At 33.8% G+C, this 16182-nt stretch overlaps 1 protein-coding gene across 4 annotated transcripts in view; it reads right to left on the reverse strand.

Annotated features, from left to right (window-relative positions):
* Positions 1-468: 468 nt before the first annotated feature.
* TMEM196 (transmembrane protein 196) overlaps positions 469-16182 on the reverse strand; it is a 51567-nt gene continuing 35853 nt past the window's right edge. For 2 of the 4 annotated variants that reach the window (XM_025464316.3, XM_025464315.3), the window contains exons 2-5: positions 10250-10306; positions 7191-7445; positions 5952-6025; positions 469-3286 (exon numbers count right to left, since the gene is read on the reverse strand). In XM_025464316.3, the coding sequence (XP_025320101.1) occupies positions 3280-3286; positions 5952-6025; positions 7191-7445; positions 10250-10306 (393 nt within the window). In that variant the 3' untranslated portion in view covers positions 469-3279. The remainder of the gene's footprint in view (positions 3287-5951; positions 6026-7190; positions 7446-10249; positions 10307-16182) is intronic. The other 2 variants (XM_025464317.3, XM_025464318.3) reach the window with 1 other exon arrangement.

The raw sequence follows: 16182 nt of genomic DNA on the forward strand, positions 1-16182 counted from the left end.
ACATTTAGTACATGGGGGATCAAAGATGCTTAATGGCCTAAGATGCATAGGACAGTCTGCACAATGAATTACTGTCCACCCAAATGCCAGTAACAATTATTTGACAAATATAAGGACAGCAGAGTTCTCTGAATATTGTGGTTTCATCTGTGAGATCTCCCACAACTTCAGTCCTATCTATCGCTAAATCCGTCTCCTATAAAGTGTATCTTATGAATGAACGCCTGCCTCCATGGGACCTCACTTTCTCACATTCATTTTGTCCTGCATCATCAACCACTCCCTCTCTATATTTGAACACACTTTAATCTCTTCTATCTCAGAAAAACCCCTTTCTGAATTCCATATCCTCTAGCTGGCACTCTCTCTGTCTCTTCACTCACAGCATCCTGTCCCCTGCCAATCTCAGAACCTAGCAGGAGAAATTATTTTTTTCTATCATGATGAAAAGAGAGGTCACACCATATGTAGTTTCAAAGCACACCATTTTATTATATAGACATATCAATAGAGTCATCATACCATGTTCCACTTCTAAACAATTGTATATGTGTTTGTGTGTGCACACATATACATATATGTTTAAAAATTTCAAAGCAGAGTCCACTTTTATTCTTTTATGCTTATTATAACTTTACCTTTGTGTAGCTAGTCTTTACAGCACACCACCACACTAGTTTCACATATTTTTTCCTAATTTACTTTCCCCCAAAGGTAGGCTCATACTAAAAGTGTAAAGTAGTCACTTAAAATATTCTAATTCATAGTTTGATTTATTGTGAAAAATAAATTTTCAAGTACTTGAACAATGTCTTCCAACTTCCCCTACTAATCTCAGGAAGAATCACTATACATCCTAAATAAATCCCTCTAAATAACTGAGCCCTGAAAATATTGGGTTAAAAGAACTACATTTAAAGACATATCTATACCTGGTTATATACACTGTAGACTATTTGGATAATTGTAATGGTTGCATCTCTTCTTAACTCTATATCAAAGCAGTGATATGCCTACTTTTGTCCTTTGATGGGTGATTTCATAAATTATTTCAAAAGGCATTAAAACATATTACTGATGTACTAGAACTCTGCATTATACAAATATGTCTACAAAGAAACACCACCTAAAATTAGTCAGTGGTTATCCCTTCAGTACAAAACTACATCCTTGCATAAACTCAGTAGAGTCATATATATATACAAAATGTCTGCATTGTATAGTTCAGATTTTCAGTGATAAAGATTATGTCTGTTTGTGGCATCAAAAGAAATGTGATAATGCTGATTCACTATTTGAGGTTGCATTTATGGGCAACTTCTGTAATCTGGATAATGAAGTTTTTCATATGAGTTAGGAGACTTCAAATGCTACACCAAACAACCATAGTCCAGCTATTTCTTTTGACTATATACGGGTAGAATTTTTTTATGAGTTGACTTAAATAGGGTAGGTGATGATCATGTTGCTTTAAAACTAGAAGAACTTCAGATTTCTGTTAACTAGAATTATTATTTTGTTATCAGAATTAAAACCCATATTTTGTTTCTAAATTACAACATGTTCTCCTCCTGAATATTAAAGGTTGAATCTACCTGTCGTTCAATAAGTAACTCATAAAAATGGCTCAAAACTAGATAAGCCTTAGGGAAAAATAAAAGCATACAATACAGTGAGAATTACATATTTTAAAATATTAGATTTCTTTATCTGTTACCAGAGGTTGTGTTCTCATAAATATTTTTAAAGACCATGCTATTTTCTTGCCTATTCATAATGTCATGAATTGCTATTTTAACATTTCATTATGGAAGAGAAGGATTGAATCTAGCTATATAAATGTAAGCCTATGTTTTGTATTTCCTTCTACAAAAAAAAAAACTCTTTTAGATTCTTTGGGTATATATATTTATTCTTAAAAGTGGTCTTTTGTATTATTTCATGTAAATTAAAATTTTTTAATTTTAAATTAAATTCTAGCAAAATGAATTGTAAATTTAACTTTGGGACATACATCATTTGTCCTTCTATATAATTTAATTGGGTTGTAAAGTGTTTGAAATGTAAGTATCATGAATAATCACAAGTCATTATGTCTATTTTTATAAATGTGTAAGCATGTGATTTAAAGTTAGGTTTATAAATCAGTATTAATCATTGTTATTACATAAATACCATAATAGTAAAATAGTCAAATAAGTAATCTATCTTTATACTACACTATTCAGATCACTCAATTCCATAAATATCAGTCACAATGATATTTACACACAGCATATATAATAAAAAGAATAAAAATGAACAAATTTAGTAGAAATCAAACGTGATTTTGTGGGCATAGAAAAGCCTTGAAAAAATGCTTTCCCAACTCTTTGGGAATAGAATTTTAGTAATACCCCAAAAGCATTACAATTTCTTTTCAACTACCTATTTACATTCATGAATGCTATAAATATATGCTGTATATATTTTCTATATTTACAGTCTATATACACACATACATACACACATATTTTATTCTTAGGCTCATTCATAAACATGCAGATCAATCTGCACGGTATAATCAAAACATATTTATTTTCCTTAAGTGATATTCATTTATAACTTTTCACCCTTGTGCAAAAATGCAAAAATATGATACAGATTAGTATTGTCTCTCTAAAAAAAATTTCTTTGTTATATGTCAGGGTTTTTGTCATTTACAAATAAATTATGAAATATAGTTCATTCACAAATTGGAAATAATTATGTTTTTACAACAAGGCATTACTGAGGTCTTGAATTGTGGTATTCTTGAAGCCATTGTCTTTAAAAACAAAGACATTGATAAGTTATTGTTATTCTTGATATTCGCACTTTTGATTATTTATATGAAATACGTCATTACAAATCTAATACTCATGCTAGTGAAATACTGTGTTTATAGAATATGAGTCTTTCTGTTTATTCCTTTTTTTTTTTTCCTGAAAAGTCTTTAGAATAATCTAGAAAGTCTGTTCAAATTACTGCACCAGAACATTTCAGGAAAGTTCTCACCCAATATAAAAAGCTGAAGAAATAAGTGAGGCAAAACTGAGGGAGAATGTTTATATTGGGTGCTCACAAGAGATAATAGCAAATGCAAGAACTGTTTTAATTTTATCCCCTAGTCCTTTGGTATTTCCTTTCCTCATGAAAATCCTAAAAAAAAAAAAAAAAAAAAAAGTACGGGTCTTTAAAATATTGATTATACTCTTCCATTAAATATCAGTTGTGGTCCTCCATTGCTCATGTTGTCTGTCATTTCCTGTTAGGAAAATAAGATGAATTAGTTAAAATTTACTTCCAGAGTAAGATATTGACTTGGTTAATGGGTTTGCAAAACATAGACTTCAAGCTACTGAAAAACTTGCTGAGTTTTGGGGAAGGACGAGGATTGATACTGTTGTTGCATTTGAGAAAATAAAATTTCATGGCATCTTGGAGCACATGAAAATGCTGAAATGACAGTCTGTTAGACCAAAGTCTTCTACACATAAAAATAGTTCAATCTGTGCCTAGTCCCCTGAGTCTCCCCTTTTATTTCTCAACTTTATTTTGGAAAGACCTCACCTAGAAAGAAGAAGATGGTTAAATGCCTACATTTCCCCCCCTTGCATTGGCTTCTCTGCTGAGCATATCAACAAAGTGCCAACATATTCTGGGGGTTACCTCATTCTACAGAAAAATGTGTGGCCTTTTTGCAAAGAACTGAAATAGGCCCACAGGCGATCACTGCTTACATGTAACAGTGGATCACAAATAAATCAGGGTGGGAAAGATTGGTTTTCATGACACTATCACTCATACAGTAAAAAAAAACCCAACCAAACAAATAAAAGCTCTTAATATGTTTCTTAAGGGATCAATTACTAGGATATTAATAAGGAAAACTATATGGAAAGCAAATGAAAACTTAGATAGAAAGGATGAACTGATAAAAGTTTCATTTGCAATTTTAGAAAATGTTAATTTAAGAAAAATTTAGATGTTTTGAATTCATATATTTTATTGAACATTAAATTCCTCCCTAAACATTAAAGGGTAATGAGATGTGAAGCCCATTCACATTTATAATGGTCAGTACACCATATTATAAATAACATTTAGGCAAAAATATCTAAAAATCTTTCATCCTTGAACAAGCCTATTTGCAAAAGTGTGGTAAAGAAAATTCAAATCAAAATTATTGCTCATTTATCTCAAGCCTATCAGTTTATATTTGATTTCTGTTTGGGAGAATTAGGAATGTTTGCTTTTGTAAACTTCAGAAATTCTTCCAAATATTTATTTGAAAAATGAAAAGGTATCCATGTCTTATTTTGACTATCTTCTCTTTGAAAATTCAATATAGGAGATAAAATAGAATAAAGATGCTTGCTCCTTGTTTTGACTGGTTTGGAAAGTTCCTTAGAAGGAGGATCCATGAGGGACTGGAAGGTAAAAATTGGCCTGGTCACTGAGCTTTGTTTTTGAAAACGTTATTGTCTTTTGAAAGTTGTGGAAATTCTTCCAAGGAAATTCTGAGAAAGGAGACTATTTGCACTGGAGACTTGTTCTCCTTTCACATCAAGATCTGTCTTTCCAGGCAAAGAGCTTGCCCCTTCTAGGCCCTAGGGAGTTATCTCACACCTGAGTATCCATTATATCTCCCCAGTAAGATGCCAAGGAATTACAAGAAAAAGCCTAGAAACTCAAACTCCTTTAGTGTAAAAACTCTGACAGAAGGCGAAGGTCCTTTGGCACCAGCTGCCTGTTTCTATGGCCCAGCAATGGCTCAGTGACTGGCTCTGCTAGACGTGCACATGGCAAAAGTGTAGAAACATAGTAGGGTTGTCAGGCTGAGGTTAAGTTTATAGGTAAGAAACCTGATTTGAGGTTTCATTCAAGAACTCACTGTGGGTGGCAAGATAAATAGAAACAATTCTTCAAAAATGATTTTTAACAAAATTACTCATATAGCTTTTCTATTCTTCATACTAGTACAAAAACAATTTTCTAGTGAATTTATAGAAGTAAGATTCTTAGGTGCTTGTTCTTCTCCTAAAATAAATTTGCATAAAAAATTAGCTTAAAAACCATAAAAATTAATGTATAATGTTTTATTATAGGATTAAGAAAAAAATCCAGTTTTTAAAAATCTTACAAAGAAAAGCATTTTCTTAGCTAAATTCACACTACTATGGACACAGCAAAATCATAGGAGAAAACACAAAAATTAGATTTTAAATGTATTAGTATTTTCAGTTTATTTGCAAATAGGCATGTCCAATTTACATAAAGAATATTCTCTAAATTTACACAGGACCAAATGTGACTATTTGCAAGTGGGTATACTTTCTGCCATTGGGCCATAGTATCAGTGTGACTTTCTACATTTTCAATTATATTGTATAGCCAAAGTGAGAGTGGTGACTATTTTTAGCAATCCAAAATATAATAAATAAATTTGAAATTTATCACATAAGATAATCTTATAAAAAGATGGCTTTCATAAAGCATTTTTACTGTATTAGTGTCAAACTTAATGTTGTCTGCTCATGCAATTTTGGCACGAGGAAGATACAGTCTGTCTTTATCAGACACACCTATTATTAAAAACAAAACTCTGGTCTGTGAATGATGGTATTGAGTCAGAATCATGATACAGCAGAAAATAAAGGAGTCATGAATCATCCAAACAGAAATGTGTTTGGATGTTTATAGGAGGTTGAATATTTTAAATACTCAACCAACTTTCAAGCTGCAAGACTCTGCCATGTAGGTTTATGTTGGTCCTCAAAAGCAGTTCCCATGAAAGTGCTACTTTGAGGAACAACAAACATCACAGCATCAGTCCAGACTGATCTGCTGACATCATGGCTTCCTACAAGAGGCATTGCTGCTTCCTGCAGTGACATTACAACATGGTAACTCCCTAGAAATCAGCGTACCTTGTAGGTAACTCTGGTGTCGGGGGCACCACCGGGCAGCTGGGCAAGTCGGTAATTTCAATAGCCCTCAATCTCTAATATAAATATAACAATCATATAATAAATATTGCACAAACATATACACAAAAAAACTAAATCACAGTAGTATAAAAATAGAGCACAAAAGAGTCACTATCCAAATACGTAATGGTAATCTATTTTTAACAACCCATTTCTTTAAATTACCAGTCCTGCTAATTGTGCTATAAAACTTTTTTTGAAGAACATGTGTACATCTGTTTCACATTGCTTTTTTCATGGAACAATTTAAGAATATCTATTCTCTTTATTTTAATGTATTGATTGCATACAAAATGGAAACATAAAACTATAGAATAAATATTTTTGCTTCAAAAGAACATTATAAAGAAATATGCCGTTGTAACTCTTGCTACTCTGTCTTCTATCCTGTGGTTATGCAGTTTTATTTCCATGGTATCAAGTGAAATATCATGTGGTCATTATCTTAGCTGGTTTATTTTACAGATGTTTTATCTTTTCCTTCATAGATCCAGTAACAGGAACTGAATTAAGAAATACGTACAAAATGTAATAGAAACACAGCTCACTATATCATTTGTCCTCCAAGCAATAAATGTTACTCCCTGTTTGAATGAGTTTCATGAAACAAGTATGCAAGAATACTTTTTAAAATATAGGCAAAGCTACCCAAATATGCATGAAGTTTAGATGAGAATTTAATGAAGCCTTATGTGGATTGTACTATCTGCACTGTTAGGCAAGGCTTTTTGCTGTCTTATTAAAAGGTCCTTTTATGCTTCCAAATCTAATTTACATAATCAAATGCATCTACTTACAAGCACAAGAGGTGAGCTAGAAAGGAGAATTCATCAGATTTCTAAAACTGGCATTATTGAGTTGAGAGAGTATTTAGTTTATATGTTTTTCCTCAGCACAATACATAAAAATCCATATTTATAAGGTATTCAATATTTTATGAAATGCTATTTTAGGAATGGTGTTTTTGTATAGCTAGAGAGCTATGAAATTGTTGAGAATAGGTGTACCCAAAATAGCAGAGAAAAAAAAAGAAAGAATTCTATTCTTAGCCCAATAGGGCCCAACTTTTATAAAACTCAATTCCTCAAGTTCTCGCCTAGAGCTGCAAGTTGATTGACCATGATTTGACTGCAGTCTTCATCACATGCTAGCAGTGAGCGAAAAAGGTATAAAACTCACTTTTTCAGCCATTTCATGAGAGTGGTGCAGCGAATGCTCCCTTTCTGAGAACATCCTCCTCTGTTCGTAGCTGGCTAGTCGACAAGTGAGCCAGGAAGACAGGGTGCAACCACCGATCCCAATGCATGCAAGGGACATGGAGGCGAGATGCAGAGGGTAGAGAGAAGAGGTCTTCTTTGTCACTGCCCGAAGAAACTGAAAATTCAGGATGCCCCCAATGAGTCCACAGATGCAGCAGGCAGAAAAAAGGATCATCTGATAAGAAAAAGAAAGGGAATGTCAAAGTTGAGGAAGCAAAGCTGACCAGAACACAGTGTGCTGTCCTGTGGCACCTCTAGGATGGCAGAGCTATATTAAAGAGAAGAGGCTTTGGGTGCTTCCTGGAGGACAGGAGCTCTCCTTTCTGAGTTTCTGTGCAATCTGACTCAATGGTGAGAGAGCCGACCACAGTGTTTCAGAATTAATAATTGACTGTATGAAGGCCAGGGATAGATCTTTCAAAAATCCTAAAATAAGCAAAATTTATCTTCAAGGTAGATTCAGATTTCAATAATATTTACTCACTATCTATCATGCGCTTACTACACTAGGAGCTTGAACACATAGCTCAATTAACCCAACCAGTAAACCTCAGAGAGAAGTTATAATATACATTTTGGACAATGAACAGTGAGCAGGTAAACACTCAAGTTGAGGGACTGAATCCAGATTTTCTGACTCTAAATCCAGTTTCACTATGTTAATGCTCCTATCACATGTCTTCTCATTGAACTATCTACCAAACTTCCGATCTTTATATTTCTCTAGCTAAGTGAGCTTGGGGAATCTGGTTACTTCTCTTTTTCATACCTAGGAGTTTGTGTATCTAGTTCCCCAAAGGAGAATTTAGGGATTCCTTGTGAGCTGGCCCATTCTATTACATTTTTTTTTGTTACTCTGTAGCACCACAGTGAAGAATACACAATAGACATTACAAAAATACAGAATGGTTGGTTTGGGGAAACATAGGATGTGCCTTTGCTTTTGATCCAATTATTGGTTTGATTTGGATCTCTGTTAAGAACCGTGAGTGTTTAATTCTACCTAAATATTATAAATTTAACTGAATATTACAAAAGCTTTAATGATTTTATTTTGTATTTGCATTTAGTCTAAATTCCCCTGGGGGCTTTCCTTATATTTTATAGTGTGATACTAATTTAATTATCTACACCTATTTCCATTTTTCTCCTGAACATGGTCTCCACTCCAGTTATCTCTCTTTGCCAATCCTACAGCTTGTTCATTCCCATCTCAATGATATTTTCCATTTCCTGGAAATGATTTTGCTTCTTTCATGGACTCCTAGACAGAAGGCCCAAAGGGAATCCTAACTTCTTCAGAAAGCCTTCCTGGATTTGATTGTCTCCTTTGGCATAATTCCATAGGGAAAACAGCTGTAAAACTCAATTTAGCATTTAATTTTACATTATCAGAAACTATTTGCTGTAGACAGTTGAGTTTAACAAGCATTTATTGAGCACCTAGCATCTGTTAGGCCCTGAGCGAGGCAGCTGTTGGCATAATATTTGCAGGTGGGATATTGAAGGTAATTAGGTCAGGAAGGTAGAGTCCTCATAAATGGAGTCAGTGCCTTTTTGAAAGATTCTAGAGAGTTCTCATGCCCCTTTGCCACATGAAGACACAATCAAACATTTGCAACCTGGAGGAGAACCTTACCAGAACCCAATCACACTAATCTGGGCCCAGCCTCTATCACTGTGAGTAATAAATTTCTGTTGTTTATAAGTCACCCAGTCTATGGTACTTCGTTATAACAGCCCAGATAGATGAAGATATCTCCCCTCTCTTCCTTTCCCCCTCACTGATTCCCTTTCTCCTCTCTCTCCCTCCCTATTTTCTTCTCCCTCCCTCATTCTTTCTATCCTTGACTTCTCTTTTCTTCTCTCTCTCTCTCTCTCTTTCTTTTTTCTAAGTGCCAAGAAATTGTTATTATACAGCCATAAAGATTCTGGTAAAATAAAAGTAGAGAGACAATGAAGGCCATGTCTAAAAAGTGATGGAAGATTCAGATGCAAATTACAAGCCTGAAGAAATTTGTATCTAATGGTTTCCTTTTAGGTAACTTTTAAAAAGTACATCTCACATGTCTAAAGCAATGGGTGCTTCATTTTTTTGTCACAATAGGTATTCTCACAAAAAAAGATATAATTTCAGAAAAAAGTAGTGAAACAGAAATAATTCTCCCATCCCTGCCCTCCTCAGATAACTGGCCTCCCCCTGGAAAGCTCTTTTTAGACTCAAAGACCACTTTCTAGGGTCCAAGTGTAGTATTAATTTTGTCAACTTATAAAGGTCTATGATCTTTCCTTTTACACACAACAAAATAATGTTTTTTCCTTCTTTTGAACTCTCAAAAAAATGTCACAGAGGGAAGTGGAGAATCTACCCTTCAGCATACAGCAGTTCTCCTCCAGCCATTATCAGAGGTAACAGGGAGCATGTTCCATACCCTGGAAACCCATGATAGTACTGTAAAACATCTGAAAACACTTACGTTTGCATTCACAGTAATAAAATAAAATTAAATAAAAAATCATTGGGAATTAACTGTAACTATAACAACACAGCTGTTTTGCTGCATTGCAAAATTGACTTCACAGTCAAAGCCAGTAATCCATAGGCCAAGTTCCACATTTAAACAGTTAAATTTCCCATGAACTCAAGCTATGTCTTTTTTAGCTTACTGAAGGATTCATGTGAGTGTCTGGGCGTCTTTAAACTGGAAAAGTGGAGATTGTCAACCACAGCAGTCATTATGAGTTGCATATTCATGCATTTAAAGAGTATATCAAAGCTTTTCTTTCTTTTTCTTTTGTCATGGTCTCTAATAATCTTGATTTTTTTTAAATGAAAAAGCCAGTATTTATTTGTCAGTCCTCTTTTCATCCTCAATGAGTAACATTCTCTATGTGAAAGTTGGCTTGTCATCATTTCCATTTTCGCGTTCCTACATTTCAAATGCTTCAATGCAAAATATAAACGAGGCAGAAACTTACGACAAGTCCAGATTTTTTTTTGGCGCACAATATTCCACATATGCCACAAAGAAGAAACTGAAAGGGAAAAGAATAAAAATTATTCCATATTCAAAGATAAGAAAACTGCTAGTTTTTAGCTTATAGCTCACTCATGACACTTGCTCCAGGGAAGCTTGAAAATTTTTATATTCCCATCAAAAGCCGGAAAGAAAAATACCTCATTCTAGAGTAGTAAGAAATAAAAATGCTAACTCTAGTGAATCCTTTGCACCTTGCAAAGAAGGTTGATATAGGTAATTGTGGGACTTAAGCAAAACCTGAGTCAGTTTTATGCCAGGCAAATTATGAAGTAAATAAATTTAGAGTTTTATTCCGCCTATTTTCTTTCACTGTCTTCTTATCCCTTTCTACTTTCTTAAGGAGAGAAGTAGTGTGATACATTCATTCAGAATTGACTTTTAAGCAATTAGAAATCAGTGGGCTTCACTACAGGTAGTGAACCTCATGTAAACAAAAAGATAAGGCTGAAAGGGAGGTGTTCTTTAGAGACATTCTTTGTACCTCTCAAACTATGTCAGGTAAAATGGTGACATCTTCATTCTCCCAGAAATATGGTCCTTGTAGATACGTTGGAAGAACTCAAGGAAATGAAGCTATTAATGGCATGTCATTTCTTGTAAATAAGCACTTTGGTGACAAAATTGCTTTGCAAAGCAGATGCATCAAAAAGTCTACCAATGATGCACTATTAGATATTTTGGTTATTGGAAAGTGATAAATCATTTAACTTGGTTAGAAACATTTAGGGATATTTGAATGCACATTTATACATACATCTGGCTGGAAGCAAACCATTAAAAAAAAAAAAAGCCCACTAAGGGCTTTCAGACTAACAAATAAAGCTTTGAATGCAGTTAAGTTTATCTTTTTGATTTTCTTTTAAATTGTGCTGTTTCAAGTCAACTAATAATTTAAATGGTTTCAACTAAGTGTTTCACACATATGTAGATTTTTAAGTATACACATAAAACTATTCTAAGAATTACCTGAAATAAATAATATGCTTGTGAGAAAGACCAACAAAATTTGATAAAGAAATAATGAATTAGGGAAGTTTACCTTAACAGGAAACTTTCCTTATAAAAAGAACAAAATAATTACAAAGCAGACAATGATGCAGCAAGACAGATAAGAGAACACAAGGATATATAAGAATTTTCTTATAATTAGATGATATTTCAAATTAATGCAAAAAAAAGAGCAAGATCCAAAGGAATTAGGACAGTTTATAAACCTCCCCTAACGTCGTACACTAAAATGTCAATGAAACAGGTGAATATTTAAGAGTATAAGAAAATAAGTATAGTAACATTCAACAAAGTAAAATATTTATGTAATTTTACAGGAGTGGGAAAGATTTACTAAACATAACAGCAAAGTCACAGACCAAAATGGAAAATATTTATAAATATTAATACATAAAATTATATTTTTATAGTAAAAAGTAACATAACTCTCAAAGGCAAAAAAGAAATTGGGATTATATTTAGAAAGCATATGCAGACAAGGGTTAACATACCATAGAAATTGATCTAATAAGATAATTTTAATACCTCAAAACCATGAGAAGATAAAAACTCAGAAATTTATAAAACTTGAATATTTGCATGCTTTACTTTTCCGAAGTTTTAACAAGCTACTTCTGAGTAACCATTTGTCACCCTTGCCCCACTTTGTGTCCTGGTCTTGATGAACTTGTCTTTAAGAGTCCTTCAGGACTCTTCCTAACTTACTGATCCTGTCTCCTATCTACCAAGGCTGTGCTCAGTCCATTCCAGTTTGGACCAGTTGTGTACCTCTCCATGCTTCCAGGCTTCAGATCAAAGCCTCAGCATGTCCTTCTTGCTTGCCTGACTAACCCATTACTCACCCTGAAAGTCCATTTAACCAGAATTCATTCCTGAAATAATTTGAAAGCAATGTAGTTTTGTATTCCTTGGACCTCCTCTGAAATCTATAAACATTGCCATTATTTATTCACAGCCAAGCTTGAGGGGACCTCTGGAGTTTTAGCAGAGTTCTCCTTCCCAGCCACTTGGTTAAAACATCTAGGTGGCAATAAAATTGCTTCCTTCCATGGTCCACTAAGGAAAGAAAGTTCAGGGCTTGGGAGGGGGAAAGAGAGACTATGAGGGCAATCAAACAATATGTTTCTACTCCCAATCAGGCCTGGAGTGTAAATACATCTCGATAGTTACTCGATAGTCAGGGTAACCAAAATCCACATTTCCTGGAGGAAACTTGTAATCTGAGAAAAAACTTACCCATGTAATCCACCCTATATAAAAGCACAGAATTTTTAAGGAGTCTTTTAAGGGATGCTAGCTAAAATTCAGCTGTTACAGTTTATAGAGAAGTGTAAAAGGAGCACAAAAAAAGCAGTAAATGATCTTTTGGTTTCACCGGCTATCTGTATCCCAAGTGAGAGCACTGGAAGGGATCTTAAAAGATGACTTAATTCAGTCCTTGCATTTTTGCATGTGGGGGAGTACAGGTCCAAATAGGCTTAGTGCCTCAAGGTCACTCATCAAGGTCACAAATCACATAATTTAAGGCTCCTATTAGTGTCGAGGGTAATTTATTTCTAAAAACGTAATGAAATGCTCTTCAAAAGGATTTTTCAGTTCTAATACAGTGTGTTATACTAGCAAATCCAACCAGAAGTGATTGGTGAACACTTAGTCATCTATAATTACTCTCTTTGACCCTGCCATTGTTAATTTTTGTTGTAATAAGAATGATTATAAGATAATCAGTTGAATTACAGTCTACAGTTAAGTGTATCCTATTATATAGGGAATTTGTTATATTTCAAAATACTCTTTTTTTGCTCAATATCACTTTATCAAGGATGCTAAGCATTTATACCACATTATGAAAAAAGTGAAAAAAATCTGTTTACAAAAGTAAAATTCATGGCTGGAGGTATACATTATCTGAATTAGATATACAACTTTATATATAATATAATAATATAAAATAAAATATAATTTTATTTCTGAGAAGATGGGATATTTAAACCCAGGGAGAGTTATTTCCTTTGCTTTTACTACAAAGTTGTATAAATGAAGTGATCCAATAGGAAGTGGAACTATATAATGAAACTAGTTAGCCCTCCAAGTGGAATTCATTTGATTCCAATTTAGATTAAATTCAATAGATAACTAAGGTGTGACTTGTTGTAGGATGAAAGGGAGAATAATGGAAATAGCATTCTATATTTTGAATGGATTTTCTTCATGAAAGGTCTATGGAGCCTTCTGCTTTAGTTAAGATGCAGAAAGAACAAAGATGCCATTCCCACTTAAACAATACAAAAAAGCAGAAAAACTAATAGATTGATAACTTTAAGAACCCATCAGAATGCTGAGGTCCAAGACAATAAAATAACTGCAATTCAAAGAGGAATAAGGCCCTCGGAAGAAATTCTGGTTACACAAAGCATGTCATTTGTTGCAGAGACAGGAAGAGGGAACAAGGGTTGTCACATAAATGGGTATGTGGGGAGGCAAGGGAGGTAGTGCATAGCTCTGCTCTGTCCTTAGGCCTTCTTTCTTATGAAGCACATGTTTAAGCCCCTGGCCAAGGAGTAGCAAAGTCTATTATTTCCAGGATATATGCAAATATGGATTGCAACTCTAACTAGAGGAAACAGAAAAAGATATCTGCACCAAACATAATCACTGCAATAGTACAATCAGTTCCTCACTAGAATGACTCTGCCTTTTGTACTAACAGCCTAAAAGAATTTATCAAGATATAATACAAGATTCTGAAAAAAAGTACATTTGAACTTTTGACATCCAGTCAAATTCTCATTCACACAAGAGATTATAAAAAAGACAAGATCATTTGGACAGAAGCACTGTGGTGGGCTGAATTATGGCTTTCCAAAGAGATGTGTGTCCTAATCCCCAGAATCCATGAATGCTGACTTTATATGGGGAAAAAGAAAAAAAAAGGGGGGGGGGCTTTGCAAATGTGATTAAATTAAGAAGCTCAAGATGACACAATTGTGCATTGTCCAGGTAGGCCCTAAATATATTCACAAGAGTCCTTTAAAAGGAAGACAAGAAGGTCAAAAGACACAAGTTCCAAGAAGGCATAAAGAGACACAGAGAAAGAGATCTGAAGGAGTCATACGGCTGGCTTTGAAGGGAGAGGAGATCTGTGAGGCTGAAGCTATAGGCAGCTTCTGTGAGCTAGGAGTGGATTCTCCCCTGTGGCCTCCAAAAGGAATCTAGCCCCACAGACATATTTTAGATTTCTGGCCCCCAGAACTTTCAGAGAATAAATGTCTGTTGTTTTAAGCCACAATGTTTGTGGCAATTTGTTCTAGCAGCAAGGGAAACTAACACAGGCTCCGAAACGTCTGACATGAGACACTCTACAAGCACCACTAAAAACTGTTCAGGAAAACAAACCAAGAAAGCCATAGGATAAGAAAGAAATGTAGTAGAAAAAACACAAAAGAAAACAAAACAGTAAATCATTTGGATTGAAAAGTATTGATTGGAAAAATTACCATCTGTTTAGAATGAATATCCCAGGCGATTTTACCATGGGAGATGGTGAGGTGCAGGTAAAGAAGACGTAAGTAGTGTTCTAAAACTCTTATCATTTAGAACATAACAGAAGAGCTGACTAGTTCTAGATAGTTTTTAGACAGAAAAGTACAACTTTAAATTTGTGCATTGATATAGAGACAGAGAAAATAAAAATAAAGAGAAAAATACAATTTGACAGTAAAGATTGAACCAAGATATATCAGAGAAGTTGAAAATTAATGAGAGGAAATGAAGTGAAAATATAAAATAAGTTACAATAAATAATTCAATATTATAAGCAATCATACTACATGTGAATGTATTCAATTTCCCTAATAAGAGGGAAAAACAGAAAGGAAAAAACAGTCTACTAGGCAAAGAAGGAAAGGAATTTGTTTAAAGATCCCTTAAATAAATAAATGAATGAAAACGTCTTCTTTCCTTCTGCTTTTCTCTCTCTGTGTCTCTCTCTGTTTTGTTTCTCTCTGTTTCTCTCTCAGCACTGACCAAGATGCTCATTAATAAATTCTTTATTAGGATTTTTTTCTGTCCAAGGAAGTTTATTTTGGGAAAGACTAAGAGTGAAAAAGGCTATTGTGGAATTTCTCAATTTTAAATTGTGAGTGGAAAATGTTGAAACCATGATTGTAATGGAAGCAGATAAAAACAATAGCCAGAAGAACAAACAAGTGTGGGGTGAGGGGGTTTTATGAAAGATGGTGGGTCTACCTTGTTTTAAGAGAACTTATTAACATTTTTGCCACACCACATTTAACGACCTCAGATGAAATAATTTTCACTGAAATTTACTAGTCATTACATAAAATATACATACTAGAAAGTAGAAATGATGCTACTTCCCCCACACTAAGATAATGAACTGAACCACAAATTGAATGTAATACTTTGATAAACATTAATGATTTATACATTTTTGTCAAAATTAATGTTTCTTTAAAATATATAGAAAAATATCAAGAAAACAAATATTAAATGTTGGGAGACTGATTGGAAAGAAATCTATTTCTGGTTAAACAATATATTTTTCCTTGTAAATAGATTAAAAGTTTGGTAATTTACTTTGCTACTACCAGTTCTCGAATATTTTTATTCTACTTCAATCACCTGTTAAAGATTGATAACTGGAGTCTTTTTACGGATTATTTTGTAGTTTAGCACACAAAATGCTACTGTGCTAATGTAGTTCATATTTTCCCTGACACTATCCTGGTGTGATAGTAATTTTCTGGCTAGACTCATCAGGATGAGTAGTTTTATTCTCAGTTAAATATAACGAATCATAAACCACTGCATATTAAAGTAGATGCAGCTTCAATGACAACC

Source organism: Canis lupus, chromosome 14 (genome assembly GCF_003254725.2).
Source record: "Canis lupus dingo isolate Sandy chromosome 14, ASM325472v2, whole genome shotgun sequence".
Taxonomy (NCBI): domain Eukaryota; kingdom Metazoa; phylum Chordata; class Mammalia; order Carnivora; family Canidae; genus Canis; species Canis lupus.